The following is a 20,875-nucleotide window of genomic DNA, read 5'->3' as shown; positions in this document are numbered from 1 at the left end:
TCAGTTCACCTGTGTCCCATTTATCAACTCATTAGTGCCTCGTTTGAATTAGTATTTATGCTGCCTTCACGTGCTATCAGAATTATCTTGAGTTTCCTAATCGGAAATTGGTCGTGAATAGTCTCTCAAGTCATATTTACTACTGGGAAATCAGGAATAATGTTGATACCAGAGTTTCTGAGTTTGGAGGGTCTTAAACTTTAAACATGGTGGAGGGGACAACCGTTGCTGCTGTCAATGCTGTTCTCACAACAGCTACATACCTTTGTCTTGCTAAAGTGGTGTATTTAGTGAACAATCATTCAAAGTATTTTGTATGTTTTATAAGCAGTGAAATAAGCATGCCCACTAAACATTGGATGTCGGACAGACGTGCAGATCATGTCTATATTAGGTCCGTCAGTCCATGACCATTTCTGAACATCTATTCGACGTCCAAACTATGTCCACTATTTGGACGTCCAACCATGACCCAACTTGGACGTCATCTTGACATTCAACATTTTACTGACGTACAGTTATAGACGTCATTTGGAAATCTATAACAAGTGCAGGAAATTTACATGATTAATATGTAATATTTGTTTTATAGGGCATATCAACATGATTAATACATGAAGAGTTCAGATGCAAAAGCCTCTAAGTACCATCTGAAATGTTCTTCTAGAATGAAAAATTATTTTTATCAAGCTTGTATATTTAAGTTCAATAATTTCACTTAAATGGCAATGCAAATTACCTATTAATTGTCATTTAAGTGAAAGTTCTTAACTAAACAGGCTTTATAAAAATGATAATTCTAGAAGAAATTCAGATTGAACTTAGAGGCTTTTGCATCTGAGCTCTTCACGTACAGATTATTTATAAACAAACACGATTTATGGTGTGAATGGCTATTTATTCATTTATTTATTTATTCAGGGGATGTGTGTTTTTTTTCCAGTTTTTCTTTATCTGGTTTATTTAAAGTAGCCTATCAAGTTATTTATTTATGCATACATGTACTTTTGCATGTATTTTTTGCAACATATTTTGCAACATATTTTGTTGACCCTGGAACACCTTTTTACTCCAAAAATATATTCTTGACCATTTCCCTACACCTAAACCTAACCCGGTAGCACTTTATTTTACAGTCCTGTTCCTCATGTACATACTATGTACTTATTGTAGTAATTCCAATAACTATGTAACAACTAGGTACTAACCCTGAACCTACCCCATAAACCTAACCCTACCCCATGTAGTTACTTTGTATTACCAGAACTTTCTTAGATAAATACACTGTAAGTACACTATAAATACATGTTAGTACACGTACTGTAAAATAAAGTGCAACCCCTAACCCTAACCATGAGTAATCCCTAAAATTAGAGTTGTTCCGATTCCGATACTAGTATCGGAAATATCTCCGATACCACAACAAATTCTGGCATCGGCATCGGCGAGTACATGAACCCATATACCGATCCGATACCATTTTCTTAAAAAATACCTAGTTATGACCGCAAGCTTTGCCTAACCGCTGCACGGTTCTTCTTCGCTGCTCAAAATGCATTGAAAACACAGGAAGTTGTGCTGTGTTGCCACAAGCAACCCCTGTTTAGAGCAGCGAAGAAGAAATGAAAACGCGTTAGCAGCCCTGATCTATATATGACTGGATCACTCATCACATTCTAAACTGCCAAAAGACAGTGAAGCCGCTTCTATATTATAGATCAGTGGTTAGCAGTATGTCTCTGTAGTACCGGTAGTTACAGACTCTCAAGTATATTCAGTACCGGCAACTGCGTTCAGTCGCTTCCGTGTAAGTCAAAGCGCAGGGCTCCAGACAGTAGCCGAATATATACTAGTGTCTGTGAATATTAAACTGCAAAATACTATTTAAATATTACTCCCGCAAAATCTACATCTCTGTGGGTGACTGGCACAGATGCGCGAGAGCTCGCTGTTTTGTAGTCTCTGCTGTGTGTCATGAGGACACGAACGCATAAACCGTCACTTCATGAGAATTTACCGTTTCATTTGAGAATACTGTCATATCATAAACACAGACACTCAAAGATCTTCATGGCAGCCCATTAAAATAAATGTTTGGTTTACATGAGTAAATTGACAATATATAAAGCTACTGTTGTAGCCTACAGTAATAATAATACGTCTCTATAATAATAATAATTATGCCTAGATGGTTGCTTGTTTTTTACTTGTTTTGTTGTAAAGAGATTATCTGATTAATAGATCTTTTTTTATATTCCTAGACTTATTTGTTGCAGTTTTTTTATACAGTTATATTGTAAAACTTAAATACCTTTTTTAGTTTGCGGTGTTAGATTTTTGGCTGCATTTGAAGTTCTTTTTTGCATATGAAAATAAATAATACTGTCAAATTCATGTTAGATAATAAAAATACTGTAATAAATACAGTAGTTCACCATGTATTTGTTCATGTTTTATTGAGGGATCTGTCTGAAGCACACCATAAAAAGAATTCTAGCAATTTACACAGGGCTAGTAGTATATACAGCTGTATATACAGATACACACCCAGGTATCGGATCAGTACTCGGTATCGGCCGATACCCTGAGCCCAGGTATCGGAATCGGTATCGGGAAGAGAAAAAGGGTATCGGAACATCTCTACCTAAAATCAGAGGAAATGATAGATGAATGACACTGATGTACAAGCAACAAAAAGTGATTTTAAGCGTAAACATCACAAAATCTATAAACTGGTTCTTCAAATCTGATTGGTTAATCACAATGTTGTCCCAGGAACATGTCTCACTTGGTAAAATCAGGTTCTGCCTCTATAAAAGGGCTTTGGATTTCAACCAAAGAGACAAAAAACAGTCAACATCACTCTAATGGCTGAGGCGGCACATCATCATAGCCAAACCAGTAAACTCCACTCTGATTGGCTGAGGCAACACGGCAGGCATTTCACTCGAGTGTTCAACCATTGCAAAATGACGGCACAGCTTTTCAGCCTGCATCACTGGTGAATTTATGTTTGAATAAAGATGAAATGGTGGTATTGAATTGTGATTTGTATCTGTATAACTGGAGTGTTGTATGTGGTTTTTGGAAAATGATCTAGTCCCATTTCAGAAGGTGGCATACCATTCCAGATCATTTTGAGTTCCTGTTGAAAGTAGAATTTGAGCCAAACAAGTTACAGGGAAATTAACTTGCACAGAAAACATGTCCTCCACCCTCTGGAAACATGGGACCACAGTTATTCACCTTATTTTCCATGGCAACAACGGTGCCGCCATTGCGCTAGTTTTGTCATCTTACTTCCGGCTGAGGGACCGGATGTAACGTACCTAAGCTAGTGGCTGGCTAGATAACAGAACGCAGAACGAACAGAAGTATGATATATGCTCAGTTAGGGGCTGCATAACAATTGTATTAAAAAAAAACAATTGCACCAACGATGTAGCGAACACATTGTGACGCGGTCGGAGTGTTGTGGTGCACTTTACAATTTACACCCAGCACCTAAAGAAGAGAAGCACCTGAGGAAATGGATGAAGGCGCTAAATTTGAAGCGCCCACCCAAGCGCTCTTATGTGTGTTCGTACCATTTCATGGACGGGAAGGCGACTGACGAACACCCTTACCCCGAGAAATGGCTCGACTACGATGTCCCGTTAAAGAGGTCACGCCGGGGGATGAAAAGGTTGTCAGATTCGGGTAAGCTAACCTTAACTAGCTATGTGTTTGCTCGCCTAACGTTAGATTTATGAAGTCCGTTCTATGAATACATTTATGATCAGTAACAGGCAGTTAACAAGGTACAACGAATTTTCCATGATTACCATTGTCCACCTATTTATTTAATATTTACGGTAGTACAAGATATTATAGTACATTACAATAGCTCACATTATTCCTGCTACAGAGATTGCAGGTGATAGCAGGCCAGCTAGCTACATTTCTCATTCAGATACTGGCCTACGTTTGAACACTACAGTTAACAGTGTGTATACTGTTTTGTCTAATGCAGCTCTTTCTCTCTCTCTCTCACACACACACACACACACACACACAGTTCTCAGTTCGGGTCACATAATATATTAATTCTCATGATATATTGTAAGTACTAATGTAAAAATGTTTAATTATTTCCACAGATGTATCGATGACCGCCAGTGATGCACTGGACAACTGGGAGGGTGATCAGATCCACATGCCCCTGATCTTGCTGAAAGTCACCAGAAGTTACCTGCTGTGATAGTTATTTTTTTATGAACCTTTACAAAGTCACCAGAAGTTACCTGCTGTAATAGTTATTATGAACCTTTACAGTGTCACCTGACATTACCTGCTGTAAATAGTTTTTATTTATTTATCTTAATTTGATCCTTTTTTTTTTTTTCATTTAAAAAAATCATTTTCATTTTTTCTTTAATCTCTGATTTGAAGGAATAAGTCATGTCAAGTTTGCAAGTTAATTCCATCTTGGTTTATTACATATGGAAATTAAATGTTGAAATTTTACAGGATGGTCAGTAGAAGGTGTCTCTTGCTTCCTGAAAACAACAAACACTGATCAACAAATCACAAATGATTTTATACAACTTATATTAAATTATCCATGTTCCAAAAAACAAATCACAGTCTGTCTCTTGTTTAAAACAACTTATTTCATATAGTTAGTCTTCACCCACACCCTCTACATCCCATCCCAATTACCTAATATCCTATCCTTAACCTAATTATTCTCATTCCTGCTTATTTACAAAGCTACAAGTATCTTGTGGAAAGCAGCAGGTCACCTGTCTGAAACTCATCTGACACGAGGAAGCATACACTTAAAATAAAAGGTTTGTAGTCTAGCTACAGTCTTGGCAGAGAATTGCTGATTGTGTGGCACATGTAACTTGCTGTGATGGATCCCAGATGAGCAGCTTACAGGTCCTCAGCCCTGTACAGAAGATGGCAAACCTAAAATACATTTCAAAGCTTAAACAGTTGTCTTATTTCAGAATCATTCATTATTATTACACTTGACGTTTACCTCCATTATTCATTGATTAGACTTAATGTACACCTACCAAATCTTACCTTTACCTCACCTTTTGCATATACACTGTGCAGAATTAAGAGGCAAGCTGATTTTCTGATCATATTTTTTGGTGAAATTTACCAATTCCAAACCAAACCAATCTTAACTATGAATTTTGCATTTAATCTTTTATAAGTGATATATAATCTTTTTTGGCTTGTTTTATCTGTAAAATCAAATCTGCCTAATAATTATACAATTAGTATGTATAATTATATACAATTTATAATTATATAAACGTTCACTTACCTTACTCCACTGTACAATTAAGTTATAAGACAAAATACTTAGTCTGATGATGGTCATCAAACACGTTATTATACTTTTAAACATTTATAACTTCGTGTATATTAACATCACACACACACACACAAAACTAACCAGCACCATGCTGAGAGGTTTAGACTGCTCGACTGGCTGGTTGCACGTTCAATTAAAAAAAAAACCCTCGTTGTGTAACAGTACACGACCCACTGTCTCACTATGTAAATACTGGTAAGCCTCGGTACATTTTTTTTAATCATTTTTCCTTGCTGCTCCATCAACTCCTCCTGACAGGGTAGGTTAACTCCGGCCACTTCTTCATATCGTCTAACATTACCCACGTTAACAGCGACGATGGATGGGACAATTTGAGACCATTTGATCGTCGTAAGACGTTTTCATCGTGCTCCCAATTTATAACATAACGTTCTTTGTCATTTCGCCACAGTTATAGCTAGCTATAAACAATCTTACAACTACTAAACTAGTAACCGGACGTGCCGTATAGGTTTAGCGGAAGTCGGATGACAAAATGCGGAAATGCGAAGTATTAAAAGTGGGCGGGGCGGAATAAGGTGAATAGACGTTATAAAAACGACGTCCAAAATAAGTCTAAATTTGATGTTGAAAAGACGTCCACAAACTACCACATTTGGACTATAAATAGCCCTTACACAGAGGTCCCACGGACGTCAACATTAGATGTGCGGAAGACGTCGAAAAAAGGTGTCGCCTGCCATTACAAAACAACCCCTTCAATGGACTGAATTTGGACGCCTAAAAATTACACGAAAAAGACGTCACTCCGACGTCACATTGGGCAGTGGGTGTATTTGACTGAATTTCCAGAATTGTCAGCAAACTGCATGTATAGCGTGGAGAATGTTTATATGATTGTCAACCAATGGGATGCTACAATATGCTCATGATCTTCACAAATTGTGATGAAAATGGTTAATTACTCATGCGCGCACACACACACACACACACACACCAAAACTGACCTCAGAAGACTGCAGTGGATACTAGTGATGCAAAGTCTGAGTCCAAAATCTGATTAATCGAGTCTGGCGTCATCAAGCAATAACGTCTCTACATCTTTTCTAACAACTCAGTGTCGTGTTGTATCAACGAAACATTAAAATAAAGTCATTTGTGTCAACACATACTGAAACATTCATAGCTGATTATTTCCTTTCATTCACTTAAGTTAATGGTGTCAGTGCTCAGTTTAATTCACAGATACTTTATGTCAGATACGACTGACCAGTATTGAATAACCTACAACTTGATGAGATTCCTAAAAGTTTTACATCTACAGCACACACACAACAGCACAAACATGGATATGTTCTACATGTCTAAAGTATAAAAGAAATAAGAAACATGTCTTATAAACTCCTTGATTTCACTTAAAGAACTCAAAATAGGATCTGCATGCAGAATAAACCATGCTAAAATTCAGGTTTTTGCATGTTTGAATAAAAATCCAGTTTTTTTTTTAATAAAAGTGTTCATAAGCTTATCTCCAGTAGCCTATGTTTTGTTTGCTATAAAGAAACTTTACGTATCCGTAAGTCCTCAGTGATACACACACAACGCAACTCACTCGTCAGAATCCTCAATTAACTTTGACCGTTGGGTAAAGCAGCTCATTCGGTTCTTGTTGAGTTGGACGTGCTACTTCGGCTGTGTGTCCTGCGTCATCAACCCAGAACTAAAGTTCAATTCAGTTTGATTTATTGTGAACCAGCTCAAAAGAACGATTCGTTCAAAAATCGATCATCACTAGTGGCTAGTTTGGATTGCTGAGTGAATCACTGGTACAACCCCCGAGTCTCCAAGACCTGCACTCATCCAGAGTGAGCAAAAGGGCTGGCAAAATCATTCTGGACCCCTCACACCCCTCACACCTCTCTGAACTGTTGCTGTGTGGTCGGTGCTTCAGAGCATTGAACGCCAGAACGGCCAGACAGAGGACCGATTCTTCCTTCACGCAATCTACCTCATGAACACTTGACAATAAACGTGTAACAGCACTTTTCATACATTTACCACGCAATTATTGACATTTATGTACACCTGTACATACAAATACAATGTGTATTTTCTATATGCAGTATTATTTTTTTCCATTTGTGTAGATTGCTATTCCCCATTTACTTATTCTTATCTGTGTCTTGTCAATATCATTCTGCTTGTGGAAGCTTCCGTCACCAAAACAAATTCACCTCATTTGTAAACATACCTGGCAGTAAAGAGCTTTCTTATTCTGAAACTAAGAAAGTGTTAAAAAAAAAAAAAACATTTTAAATTGCTTCTATGTAAACTATTGCAATCTTGATCAGTAATTAACAAATGACTCAAAGTAATTGTATTAGTGTTGCTCAAATATTTAATGCAGTAAAGTTTAATTCAATTCAAAGTCTTGTTAGACTGCATTCTCACGCTATGAAAATGAACAGGGTATATTTGAATGGGTTTTGATATCAACCAAACTTATCTACACCTGAGAACTGCATTTCATTTCAAAATACAAAATGTTCTTTTTGCATCCACATAGTCAGACAAAACAACAAGCACATCCAGGGCTACAAACTGCGACTAAAATGGTAGCAAATGCGACCAAAAATGTTAAATTGCGAGTGAAGATTTTGTTGAGGTCCCCACTGGCGACAAGGCCAATATATTTACGTTATAACTTAAAAATGTGCATATAATGCCTGTTTTGCGATCGCATCATTTGCCACGTTCACATAATAAACTGTGACGATGCGCGTCAAAGTTTTAGAGGAAAAAGAGTTTCAAACGGTCCTCATCTCTGCCACACTCCTGATGAATGGCTCAGTTGTGCATTGTGAGAGAGAGAAGCACAGAAAAGCAGCATCTATTTTGTGCACAACTTGAACAAACTACAACAGGTAAAGCTGTCAGCTGTGTGGATATTGGCAAGATCATTAAAGGGATGGTTCACTTTCAAATAAAATTGATAAGTTTTAGCTTACCTCAAGGAGATCCAAGATGTAGGTGTCTTTGTTTCCGCACTATTTCCCCATTTTGAGATTTATAGGTCAAACCGTTCTTGTCTGTGACTCATATAATGGAGGTCTATGGTCATCACCTCAAAGAGCATGCACAGAGGAGTCCAAATTAAACAATTCCCCATCGTAAGTACACATTGATGACCGAAGACACGAAATGAGCGGTTTGTGTAAGAAAATGAACAGTATATCGTTTTCACCCCTTGTACCCAACTGATCGGAGTTAAGGTTCACTCTAAAGTGGGAACTAAATTATTTTTCCAAATTGAAATATACGGTTACAAAAAGAATTGTTCACCATCTGTACCAGTATCACGGACCATAAGCATCATTTGGCCAATGAGTGTAGTTTGGGCTCTTCAATGCATCCTGGAAGTGTAATACACTCTTAAATAAAGGTGCCTCACGAGTCCATAAACTTTTTTTGGTCTAAATGGTTTCATAAAGAACCTTGGTAACATCAGAAGAACCTTTTACATTCAATTTAAATGCTGAGAAGGTTAAACATGTGACCGAAATGTAAAGTTAGCTCATTCTATTGCACCTAAAAAAATAAAAGCACCCAAGTTCTCTTATAGGAGCCAATGGCTCCTTACTCTTTTGGTGCCTTGCACATCTCTTAATGCCATACTACAAACCATATTCTGATTACAATTACACACTTCATTAAACACTAAAGGTTTGTTTCAATGATTTTATTGAGTAATTCAGTATTAAGAAATTAAAGTGGAGGATGTTTTGTCAAGAAGTTCAGAAACTTTTGATGTAGTACAAAGTTACGGTGGAACAACGGGGCAGTCCATCTCTGATCATCTAGCACAGATATAGCCCTTTGTGTTTGTACAGGGCGAATCATTCCAGCATTTGTCAGCTGTAGGGTGAAAAAAAACAAAAAACTTATTCTGATCATTACAGTAGCATTAGGTTACCATGTTATGAAAGTGTTAGGATGGTAAATATTGGAGTAAAAACTAGACTGCTTTCTCACAGGTCCAGTTGATCTCTCCACAGTTCTCAACATTCAGATTGTTAGGTTCACCAGTGCACCAGTTGTTGTAGTCATAATTAGTTCCATCACTCCACAACCACTCTTCTTCCTAAAGAGCAGAGATTAAGAGAGTGTTCTTCTGTACTCAGACACCAGAAAGAATATCATTTAGTTTGGATTTGAAGTTAAAACACCTTTATTAGAAACACAGAAGCCATTTAGGCCACACAACTGAACTTACTTCCACAGCATCTTGAACACCAATCCAACATAGTGTAGTAGGAGAAGGCAACAGACCCAGCAGAAAAGAGTTTTCTTCTTCTTTTTTCACAGATGCAAGATGTGCATTCAGAGCAATACATTTTCTCTAAGAGACAAAAAAGATAATCTGTTACACTTCTAGTCTCTCAAACAATCTCCAATATCTCTTGCTCCAATCAGTTGCCAAGTTTTTTTGTTTTTGTTAAATAGAAAATTACAAGATTTACTTCAAAAAAAAAAAAAAAAAAAATATTGCCTTGTAACAAACTCTACCTCTGCTTCAATCCATGTAGCCGACTGAGAGAAGAACTTGTAGCATCGGGTTTCAAAATCTGTCCATCCATACTGGCATGGTCTACCTTTATCTGCCGTAGACAGCAGGACTACATGTTAGTCTTGTAATTCAATTTACATGTATTGTGAAAATACAAGTCAGTAAAATACCGTAGGTTGTGGTTTCACACTTTCCCACTCCATAAGGTTTTTAAAATGGATTAGTTTGTACAAAGTAACACCTGGTTTACCAGCTGCATTTCCCGTGGAGAACACGACGAACAGAAGCAGCAGACTTCTCAACATTGCCATGAACTTGAAAATTAATAAGCAGCAAAAGTGAATTATCTGCATTCATGTACTGCACACATTGTATTCTCAGTGGATTTTAAAGACGGTTATTCAGTAGGTCTCTGTGCCTAAAACTCACCTTGGTTTTCAGATCACTGCCTTCAGAATCTCAAGAAAGATTTTGTGGTGTTCCAGAGAGAGCTCTGCTTTTATGCTTTACTTGATGTCAAGTGTGTATAAAATCACTGGGAAGACACAGTGTTATATGTCTGTGGTTTTCTTGTTCCTTTGACCTTGTTTTCATCAGTAGCTCTGATTATGTCATTCAGTTCACCTGTGACCCATTTATCAACTCATTAGTGCCTCGTTTGAATTAGTATTTATGCTGCCTTCACGTGCTATCAGAATTATCTTGAGTTTCCTAATCGGAAATTGGTCGTGAATAGTCTCTCAAGTCATATTTACTACTGGGAAATCAGGAATAATGTTGATACCAGAGTTTCTGAGTTTGGAGGGTCTTAAACTTTAAACATGGTGGAGGGGACAACCGTTGCTGCTGTCAATGCTGTTCTCACAACAGCTACATACCTTTGTCTTGCTAAAGTGGTGTATTTAGTGAACAATCATTCAAAGTATTTTGTATGTTTTATAAGCAGTGAAATAAGCATGCCCACTAAACATTGGATGTCGGACAGATGTGCAGATCATGTCTATATTAGGTCCGTCAGTCCATGACCATTTCTGAACATCTATTCGACGTCCAAACTATGTCCACTATTTGGACGTCCAACCATGACCCAACTTGGACGTCATCTTGACATTCAACATTTTACTGACGTACAGTTATAGACGTCATTTGGAAATCTATAACAAGTGCAGGAAATTTACATGATTAATATGTAATATTTGTTTTATAGGGCATATCAACATGATTAATACATGAAGAGTTCAGATGCAAAAGCCTCTAAGTACCATCTGAAATGTTCTTCTAGAATGAAAAATTATTTTTATCAAGCTTGTATATTTAAGTTCAATAATTTCACTTAAATGGCAATGCAAATTACCTATTAATTGTCATTTAAGTGAAAGTTCTTAACTAAACAGGCTTTATAAAAATGATAATTCTAGAAGAAATTCAGATTGAACTTAGAGGCTTTTGCATCTGAGCTCTTCACGTACAGATTATTTATAAACAAACACGATTTATGGTGTGAATGGCTATTTATTCATTTATTTATTTATTCAGGGGATGTGTGTTTTTTTTCCAGTTTTTCTTTATCTGGTTTATTTAAAGTAGCCTATCAAGTTATTTATTTATGCATACATGTACTTTTGCATGTATTTTTTGCAACATATTTTGCAACATATTTTGTTGACCCTGGAACACCTTTTTACTCCAAAAATATATTCTTGACCATTTCCCTACACCTAAACCTAACCCTAACCATGAGTAATCCCTAAAATCAGAGGAAATGATAGATGAATGACACTGATGTACAAGCAACAAAAAGTGATTTTAAGCGTAAACATCACAAAATCTATAAACTGGTTCTTCAAATCTGATTGGTTAATCACAATGTTGTCCCAGGAACATGTCTCACTTGGTAAAATCAGGTTCTGCCTCTATAAAAGGGCTTTGGATTTCAACCAAAGAGACAAAAAACAGTCAACATCACTCTAATGGCTGAGGCGGCACATCATCATAGCCAAACCAGTAAACTCCACTCTGATTGGCTGAGGCAACACGGCAGGCATTTCACTCGAGTGTTCAACCATTGCAAAATGACGGCACAGCTTTTCAGCCTGCATCACTGGTGAATTTATGTTTGAATAAAGATGAAATGGTGGTATTGAATTGTGATTTGTATCTGTATAACTGGAGTGTTGTATGTGGTTTTTGGAAAATGATCTAGTCCCATTTCAGAAGGTGGCATACCATTCCAGATCATTTTGAGTTCCTGTTGAAAGTAGAATTTGAGCCAAACAAGTTACAGGGAAATTAACTTGCACAGAAAACATGTCCTCCACCCTCTGGAAACATGGGACCACAGTTATAGACGTTATAAAAACGACGTCCAAAATAAGTCTAAATTTGATGTTGAAAAGACGTCCACAAACTACCACATTTGGACTATAAATAGCCCTTACACAGAGGTCCCACGGACGTCAACATTAGATGTGCGGAAGACGTCGAAAAAAGGTGTCGCCTGCCATTACAAAACAACCCCTTCAATGGACTGAATTTGGACGCCTAAAAATTACACGAAAAAGACGTCACTCCGACGTCACATTGGGCAGTGGGTGTATTTGACTGAATTTCCAGAATTGTCAGCAAACTGCATGTATAGCGTGGAGAATGTTTATATGATTGTCAACCAATGGGATGCTTCATTTTATTCTTTCAGATATTAAAGCTCTTGAATACAATATGCTCATGATCTTCACAAATTGTGATGAAAATGGTTAATTACTCATGCGCGCACACACACACACACACACACCAAAACTGACCTCAGAAGACTGCAGTGGATACTAGTGATGCAAAGTCTGAGTCCAAAATCTGATTAATCGAGTCTGGCGTCATCAAGCAATAACGTCTCTACATCTTTTCTAACAACTCAGTGTCGTGTTGTGTCAACGAAACATTAAAATAAAGTCATTTGTGTCAACACATACTGAAACATTCATAGCTGATTATTTCCTTTCATTCACTTAAGTTAATGGTGTCAGTGCTCAGTTTAATTCACAGATACTTTATGTCAGATACGACTGACCAGTATTGAATAACCTACAACTTGATGAGATTCCTAAAAGTTTTACATCTACAGCACACACACAACAGCACAAACATGGATATGTTCTACATGTCTAAAGTATAAAAGAAATAAGAAACATGTCTTATAAACTCCTTGATTTCACTTAAAGAACTCAAAATAGGATCTGCATGCAGAATAAACCATGCTAAAATTCAGGTTTTTGCATGTTTGAATAAAAATCCAGTTTTTTTTTTAATAAAAGTGTTCAAAAGCATATCTCCAGTAGCCTATGTTTTGTTTGCTATAAAGAAACTTTACGTATCCGTAAGTCCTCAGTGATACACACACAACGCAACTCACTCGTCAGAATCCTCAATTAACTTTGACCGTTGGGTAAAGCAGCTCATTCGGTTCTTGTTGAGTTGGACGTGCTACTTCGGCTGTGTGTCCTGCGTCATCAACCCAGAACTAAAGTTCAATTCAGTTTGATTTATTGTGAACCAGCTCAAAAGAACGATTCGTTCAAAAATCGATCATCACTAGTGGCTAGTTTGGATTGCTGAGTGAATCACTGGTACAACCCCCGAGTCTCCAAGACCTGCACTCATCCAGAGTGAGCAAAAGGGCTGGCAAAATCATTCTGGACCCCTCACACCCCTCACACCTCTCTGAACTGTTGCTGTCTGGTCGGTGCTTCAGAGCATTGAACGCCAGAACGGCCAGACAGAGGACCGATTCTTCCTTCACGCAATCTACCTCATGAACACTTGACAATAAACGTGTAACAGCACTTTTCATACATTTACCACGCAATTATTGACATTTATGTACACCTGTACATACAAATACAATGTGTATTTTCTATATGCAGTATTATTTTTTTCCTTTTGTGTAGATTGCTATTCCCCATTTACTTATTCTTATCTGTGTCTTGTCAATATCATTCTGCTTGTGGAAGCTTCCGTCACCAAAACAAATTCACCTCATTTGTAAACATACCTGGCAGTAAAGAGCTTTCTTATTCTGAAACTAAGAAAGTGTTAAAAAAAAAAAACATTTTAAATTGCTTCTATGTAAACTATTGCAATCTTGATCAGTAATTAACAAATGACTCAAAGTAATTGTATTAGTGTTGCTCAAATATTTAATGCAGTAAAGTTTAATTCAATTCAAAGTCTTGTTAGACTGCATTCTCACGCTATGAAAATGAACAGGGTATATTTGAATGGGTTTTGATATCAACCAAACTTATCTACACCTGAGAACTGCATTTCATTTCAAAATACAAAATGTTCTTTTTGCATCCACATAGTCAGACAAAACAACAAGCACATCCAGGGCTACAAACTGCGACTAAAATGGTAGCAAATGCGACCAAAAATGTTACATTGCGAGTGAAGATTTTGTTGAGGTCCCCACTGGCGACAAGGCCAATATATTTACGTTATAACTTAAAAATGTGCATATAATGCCTGTTTTGCGATCGCATCATTTGCCACGTTCACATAATAAACTGTGACGATGCGCGTCAAAGTTTTAGAGGAAAAAGAGTTTCAAACGGTCCTCATCTCTGCCACACTCCTTATGAATGGCTCAGTTGTGCATTGTGAGAGAGAGAAGCACAGAAAAGCAGCATCTATTTTGTGCACAACTTGAACAAACTACAACAGGTAAAGCTGTCAGCTGTGTGGATATTGGCAAGATCATTAAAGGGATGGTTCACTTTCAAATAAAATTGATAAGTTTTAGCTTACCTCAAGGAGATCCAAGATGTAGGTGTCTTTGTTTCCGCAGTATTTCCCCATTTTGAGATTTATAGGTCAAACCGTTCTTGTCTGTGACTCATATAATGGAGGTCTATGGTCATCACCTCAAAGAGCATGCACAGAGGAGTCCAAATTAAACAATTCCCCATCGTAAGTACACATTGATGACCGAAGACACGAAACGAGCGGTTTGTGTAAGAAAATGAACAGTATATCGTTTTCACCCCTTGTACCCAACTGATCGGAGTTAAGGTTCACTCTAAAGTGGGAACTAAATTATTTTTCCAAATTGAAATATACGGTTACAAAAAGAATTGTTCACCATCTGTACCAGTATCACGGGCCATAAGCATCATTTGGCCAATGAGTGTAGTTTGGGCTCTTCAATGAATCCTGGAAGTGTCATACACTCTTAAATAAAGGTGCCTCACGAGTCCATAAACTTTTTTTGGTCTAAATGGTTTCATAAAGAACCTTGGTAACATCAGAAGAACCTTTTACATTCAATTTAAATGCTGAGAAGGTTAAACATGTGACCGAAATGTAAAGTTAGCTCATTCTATTGCACCTAAAAAAATAAAAGCACCCAAGTTCTCTTATAGGAGCCAATGGCTCCTTACTCTTTTGGTGCCTTGCACATCTCTTAATGCCATACTACAAACCATATTCTGATTACAATTACACACTTCATTAAACACTAAAGGTTGGTTTCAATGATTTTATTGAGTAATTCCGTATTAAGAAATTAAAGTGGAGGATGTTTTGTCAAGAAGTTCAGAAACTTTTGATGTAGTACAAAGTTACGGTGGAACAACGGGGCAGTCCATCTCTGATCATCTAGCACAGATATAGCCCTTTGTGTTTGTACAGGGCGAATCATTCCAGCATTTGTCAGCTGTAGGGTGAAAAAAAAACAAAAAACTTATTCTGATCATTACAGTAGCATTAGGTTACCATGTTATGAAAGTGTTAGGATGGTAAATATTGGAGTAAAAACTAGACTGCTTTCTCACAGGTCCAGTTGATCTCTCCACAGTTCTCAACATTCAGATTGTTAGGTTCACCAGTGCACCAGTTGTTGTAGTCATAATTAGTACCATCACTCCACAACCACTCTTCTTCCTAAAGAGCAGAGATTAAGAGAGTGTTCTTCTGTACTCAGACACCAGAAAGAATATCATTTAGTTTGGATTTGAAGTTAAAACACCTTCATTAGAAACACAGAAGCCGTTTAGGCCACACAACTGAACTTACTTCCACAGCATCTTGAACACCAATCCAACATAGTGTAGTAGGAGAAGGCAACAGACCCAGCAGAAAAGAGTTTTCTTCTTCTTTTTTCACAGATGCAAGATGTGCATTCAGAGCAATACATTTTCTCTAAGAGACAAAAAAGATAATCTGTTACATTTCTAGTCTCTCAAACAATCTCCAATATCTCTTGCTCCAATCAGTTGCCAAGTTTTTTTGTTTTTGTTAAATAGAAAATTACAAGATTCACTTCAAAAAAAAAAAAAAAAAAAATTGCCTTGTAACAAACTCTACCTCTGCTTCAATCCATGTAGCCGACTGAGAGAAGAACTTGTAGCATCGGGTTTCAAAATCTGTCCATCCATACTGGCATGGTCTACCTTTATCTGCCGTAGACAGCAGGACTACATGTTAGTCTTGTAATTCAATTTTACATGTATTGTGAAAATACAAGTCAGTAAAATACCGTAGATTGTGGTTTCACACTTTCCCACTCCATAAGGTTTTTAAAATGGATTAGTTTGTACAAAGTAATACCTGGTTTACCAGCTGCATTTCCCGTGGAGAACACGATGAACAGAAGCAGCAGACTTCTCAACACTGCCATGAACTTGAAAATTAATAAGCAGCAAAAGTGAATTATCTGCATTCATGTACTGCACACATTGTATTCTCAGTGGATTTTAAAGACAGTTATTCAGTAGGTCTCTGTGCCTAAAACTCACCTTGGTTTTCAGATCACTGCCTTCAGAATCTCAAGAAAGATTTTGTGGTGTTCCAGAGAGAGCTCTGCTTCTATGCTTTACTTGATGTCAAGTGTGTATAAAATCACTGGGAAAACACAGTGTTATATGTCTGTGGTTTTCTTGTTCCTTTGACCTTGTTTTCATCAGTAGCTCTGATTATGTCATTCAGTTCACCTGTGTCCCATTTATCAACTCATTAGTGCCTCGTTTGAATTAGTATTTATGCTGCCTTCACGTGCTATCAGAATTATCTTGAGTTTCCTAATCAGAAATTGGTCGTGAATAGTCTCTCAAGTCATATTTACTACTGGGAAATCAGGAATAATGTTGATACCAGAGTTTCTGAGTTTGGAGGGTCTTAAACTTTAAACATGGTGGAGGGGACAACCGTTGCTGCTGTCAATGCTGTTCTCACAACAGCTACATACCTTTGTCTTACTAAAGTGGTGTATTTAGTGAACAATCATTCAAAGTATTTTGTATGTTTTATAAGCAGTGAAATAAGCATGCCCACTAAACATTGGATGTCGGACAGACGTGCAGATCATGTCTATATTAGGTCCGTCAGTCCATGACCATTTCTGAACATCTATTCGACGTCCAAACTATGTCCACTATTTGGACGTCCAACCATGACCCAACTTGGACGTCATCTTGACATTCAACATTTTACTGACGTACAGTTATAGACGTCATTTGGAAATCTATAACAGGTGCAGGAAATTTACATGATTAATATGTAATATTTGTTTTATAGGGCATATCAACATGATTAATACATGAAGAGTTCAGATGCAAAAGCCTCTAAGTACCATCTGAAATGTTCTTCTAGAATGAAAAATTATTTTTATCAAGCTTGTATATTTAAGTTCAATAATTTTACTTAAATGGCAATGCAAATTACCTATTAATTGTCATTTAAGTGAAAGTTCTTAACTAAGCAGGCTATATAAAAATGATAATTCTAGAAGAAATTCAGATTGTACTCAGAGGCTTTTGCATCTGAGCTCTTCACGTACAGAGTATTTATAAACAAACACGATTTATGGTGTGAATGGCTATTTATTCATTTATTTATTTATTCAGGGGATGTGTGTTTTTTTTTCCAGTTTTTCTTTATCTGGTTTATTTAAAGTAGCCTATCAAGTTATTTATTTATGCATACATGTACTTTTGCATGTATTTTTTGCAACATATTTTGCAACATATTTTGTTGACCCTGGAACACCTTTGTACTCCAAAAATATATTCTTGACCATTTCCCTACACCTAAACCTAACCCTAACCATGAGTAATCCCTAAAATCAGAGGAAATGATAGATGAATGACACTGATGGACAAGCAACAAAAAGTGATTTTAAGTGTAAACATCACAAAATCTATAAACTGGTTCTTCAAATCTGATTGGTTAATCACAATGTTGTCCCAGGAACATGTCTCACTTGGTAAAATCAGGTTCTGCCTCTATCAAGGGCTTTGGATTTCAACCAAAGAGGCAAAAAACAGTCAACATCACTCTAATGGCTGAGGCGGCACATCATCATAGCCAAACCAGTAAACTCCACTCTGATTGGCTGAGGCAACACGGCAGGCATTTCACTCAAGTTTTCAACCATTGCAAAATGACGGCACAGCTTTTCAGCCTGCATCACTGGTGAATTTATGTTTGAATAAAGATGAAAATGGTGATATTGAATTGTGATTTGTATCTGTATAACTGGAGTGTTGTATGTGGTTTTTGGAAAATGATCTAGTCCCATTTCAGAAGGTGGCATACCATTCCAGATCATTTTCAGTTCCTGTTGAAAGTAGAATTTGAGCCAAACAAGTTACAGGGAGATTAACTTGCACAGAAAACATGTCCTCCACCCTCTGGAAACATGGGACCACAGTTATAGACGTTATAAAAACGACGTCCAAAATAAGTCTAAATTTGATGTTGAAAAGACGTCCACAAACTACCACATACGGACTATAAATAGCCCTTACACAGAGGTCCCACGGACATCAACATTAGATGTGCGGAAGACGTCGAAAAAAGGTGTCGCCTGCCATTACAAAACAACCCCTTCAATGGACTGAATTTGGACGTCTAAAAATTACATGAAAAAGACGTCACTCCGACGTCACATTGGGCAGTGGGTGTATTTGACTGAATTTCCAGAATTGTCAGCAAACTGCATGTATAGCATGGAGAATGTTTATATGATTGTCAACCAATGGGATGCTACATTTTATTCTTTCAGATATTAAAGCTCTGATCTGATCTGCTTGAGTCTGGCGTCATCAAGCAATAACGTCTCTACATCTTTTCTAACAACTCAGTGTCGTGTTGTATCAACGAAACATTAAAATAAAGTCATTTGTGTCAACACATACTGAAACATTCATAGCTGATTATTTCCTTTCATTCACTTAAGTTAATGGTGTCAGTGCTCAGTTTAATTCACAGATACTTTATGTCAGATACGACTGACCAGTATTGAATAACCTACAACTTAGATGAGATTCCTAAAAGTTTTACATCTACAGCACACACACAACAGCACAAACATGGATATGTTCTACATGTCTAAAGTATAAAAGAAATAAGAAACATGTCTTATAAACTCCTTGATTTCACTTAAAGAACTCAAAATAGGATCTGCATGCAGAATAAACCATGCTAAAATTCAGGTTTTTGCATGTTTGAATAAAAATCCAGTTGTTTTTTTTAATAAAAGTGTTCATAAGCATGTCTCCAGTAGCCTATGTTTTGTTTGCTATAAAGAAACTTTACGTATCCGTAAGTCCTCAGTGATACACACACAACGCAACTCACTCGTCAGAATCCTCAATTAACTTTGACCGTTGGGTAAAGCAGCTCATTCGGTTCTTGTTGAGTTGGACGTGCTACTTCGGCTGTGTGTCCTGCGTCATCAACCTAGAACTAAAGTTCAATTCAGTTTGATTTATTGTGAACCAGCTCAAAAGAACGATTCGTTCAAAAATCGATCATCACTAGTGGCTGGTTTGGTCTGCTGAGTGAATCACTGGTACAACCCCCGAGTCTCCAAGACCTGCACTCATCCAGAGTGAGCAAAAGGGCTGGCAAAATCATTCTGGACCCCTCACACCCCTCACACCTCTCTGAACTGTTGCTGTCTGGTCGGTGCTTCAGAGCATTGAACGCCAGAACGGCCAGACAGAGGACCGATTCTTCCTTCATGCAATCTACCTCATGAACACCTGACAATAAACGTGTAACAGCACTTTTCATACATTTACCATACAATTATTTACATTAATGTACACCTGTACATACAAATACAATGTGTATTTTCTATATGCAGTATTATTTTTTTCCTTTTGTGTAGATTGTTATTCCCCATTTACTTATTCTTCTCTGTGTCTTGTCAATATCATTCTGCTTGTGGAAGCTTCCGTCACCAAAACAAATTCACCTCATTTGTAAACATACCTGGCAGTAAAGCGCTTTCTGATTCTGAAACTAAAGTGTTAAAAAAAAAAAAACATTTTAAATTGCTTCTATGTAAACTATTGAAATCTTGATCAGTAATTAACCAATGACTGTAATTGTATTAGTGTTGTTCAAGTATTTAATGCAGTAAGGTTTAAATCAATTTGTCAAAGTCTTGTTAGACTGCATTCTCACGCTATGAAAATGAACAGGGTATATTGTAATGGGTTTTGATATCAACCAAATGTATCTACACCTGAGAACTGCATTCGTTTCAAAATACAAAATGTTCTTTTTGCATCCACATAGTCAGACAAAACAACAAGCACATCCAGGGCTACAAACTGCGACTAAAATGGTAGCAAATGCGACCAAAAATGTCAAATTGCGAGTGAAGATTTTGATTAGGTCCCCAATGGAGACAAGACCAATATATTTACGTTATAACTTAAAAATGTGCATTTAATGCCTGTTTTGCGATCGCATCATTTGCCGTGTTCACATATTAAACAGAGACGATGCGCGTCAGTTTTAGTGGAAAAAGAGTTTCAAACGGTCCTCATCTCTGCCACACTCCTGATGAATGGCTCAGTTGTGCATTGTGAGAGAGAGAAGCACAGAAAAGCAGCATCTATTTTGTGCACAACTTGAACAAACTGCAACAGGTAAAGCTGTCAGCTGTGTGGATATTGGCAATATCATTA

General features: G+C 37.1%; 3 protein-coding genes across 3 annotated transcripts in view; 1 reads left to right on the top strand and 2 right to left on the bottom strand.

The window, feature by feature from the left end:
* LOC113089654 (voltage-dependent T-type calcium channel subunit alpha-1I-like) overlaps positions 1-20,875 on the top strand; it is a 155,743-nt gene that overhangs the window by 52,608 nt on the left and 82,260 nt on the right. The window lies entirely within an intron of this gene.
* Positions 9,060-10,491, bottom strand: LOC113089702 (ladderlectin-like). The gene is made up of 6 exons (XM_026256100.1): positions 10,332-10,491; positions 10,144-10,216; positions 9,902-9,993; positions 9,609-9,734; positions 9,368-9,476; positions 9,060-9,250 (listed from the first exon to the last, which is right to left on the bottom strand). Exons 2-6 carry the CDS (start codon positions 10,211-10,213, stop codon positions 9,189-9,191), a joined length of 459 nt encoding a protein of 152 aa, XP_026111885.1. The 5' UTR covers positions 10,214-10,216; positions 10,332-10,491; the 3' UTR covers positions 9,060-9,188.
* LOC113089757 (ladderlectin-like) lies at positions 15,416-16,839 on the bottom strand. Its single transcript, XM_026256114.1, has 6 exons — positions 16,691-16,839; positions 16,503-16,575; positions 16,260-16,351; positions 15,969-16,094; positions 15,728-15,836; positions 15,416-15,609 (listed from the first exon to the last, which is right to left on the bottom strand). The coding sequence occupies exons 2-6, from the start codon at positions 16,570-16,572 to the stop codon at positions 15,548-15,550; spliced, it is 459 nt and encodes a 152-aa protein (XP_026111899.1). The 5' UTR covers positions 16,573-16,575; positions 16,691-16,839; the 3' UTR covers positions 15,416-15,547.

Source organism: Carassius auratus, chromosome 6 (genome assembly GCF_003368295.1).
Source record: "Carassius auratus strain Wakin chromosome 6, ASM336829v1, whole genome shotgun sequence".
Taxonomy (NCBI): domain Eukaryota; kingdom Metazoa; phylum Chordata; class Actinopteri; order Cypriniformes; family Cyprinidae; genus Carassius; species Carassius auratus.
This window is presented reverse-complemented; position numbering and strand designations above follow the sequence as displayed.

Bases quoted from the DNA above. Each gene is read 5' to 3' on its own strand.
- LOC113089702 (XM_026256100.1), bottom strand. From the start codon at position 10,213: ATGGCAATGTTGAGAAGTCTGCTGCTTCTGTTCGTCGTGTTCTCCACG. The intron at 9,735-9,901 runs GTAGAGTTTGTT...TTTGTCTCTTAG, and splicing joins CTACATGGATTGAAGCAGAG to AGAAAATGTATTGCTCTGAA. The intron at 9,251-9,367 runs GTGAGAAAGCAG...TTCACCCTACAG, and splicing joins TGGAGAGATCAACTGGACCT to CTGACAAATGCTGGAATGAT.
- LOC113089757 (XM_026256114.1), bottom strand. From the start codon at position 16,572: ATGGCAGTGTTGAGAAGTCTGCTGCTTCTGTTCATCGTGTTCTCCACG. The intron at 16,095-16,259 runs GTAGAGTTTGTT...TTTGTCTCTTAG, and splicing joins CTACATGGATTGAAGCAGAG to AGAAAATGTATTGCTCTGAA. The intron at 15,837-15,968 runs GTAAGTTCAGTT...TCTGCTCTTTAG, and splicing joins GTGTTCAAGATGCTGTGGAA to GAAGAAGAGTGGTTGTGGAG.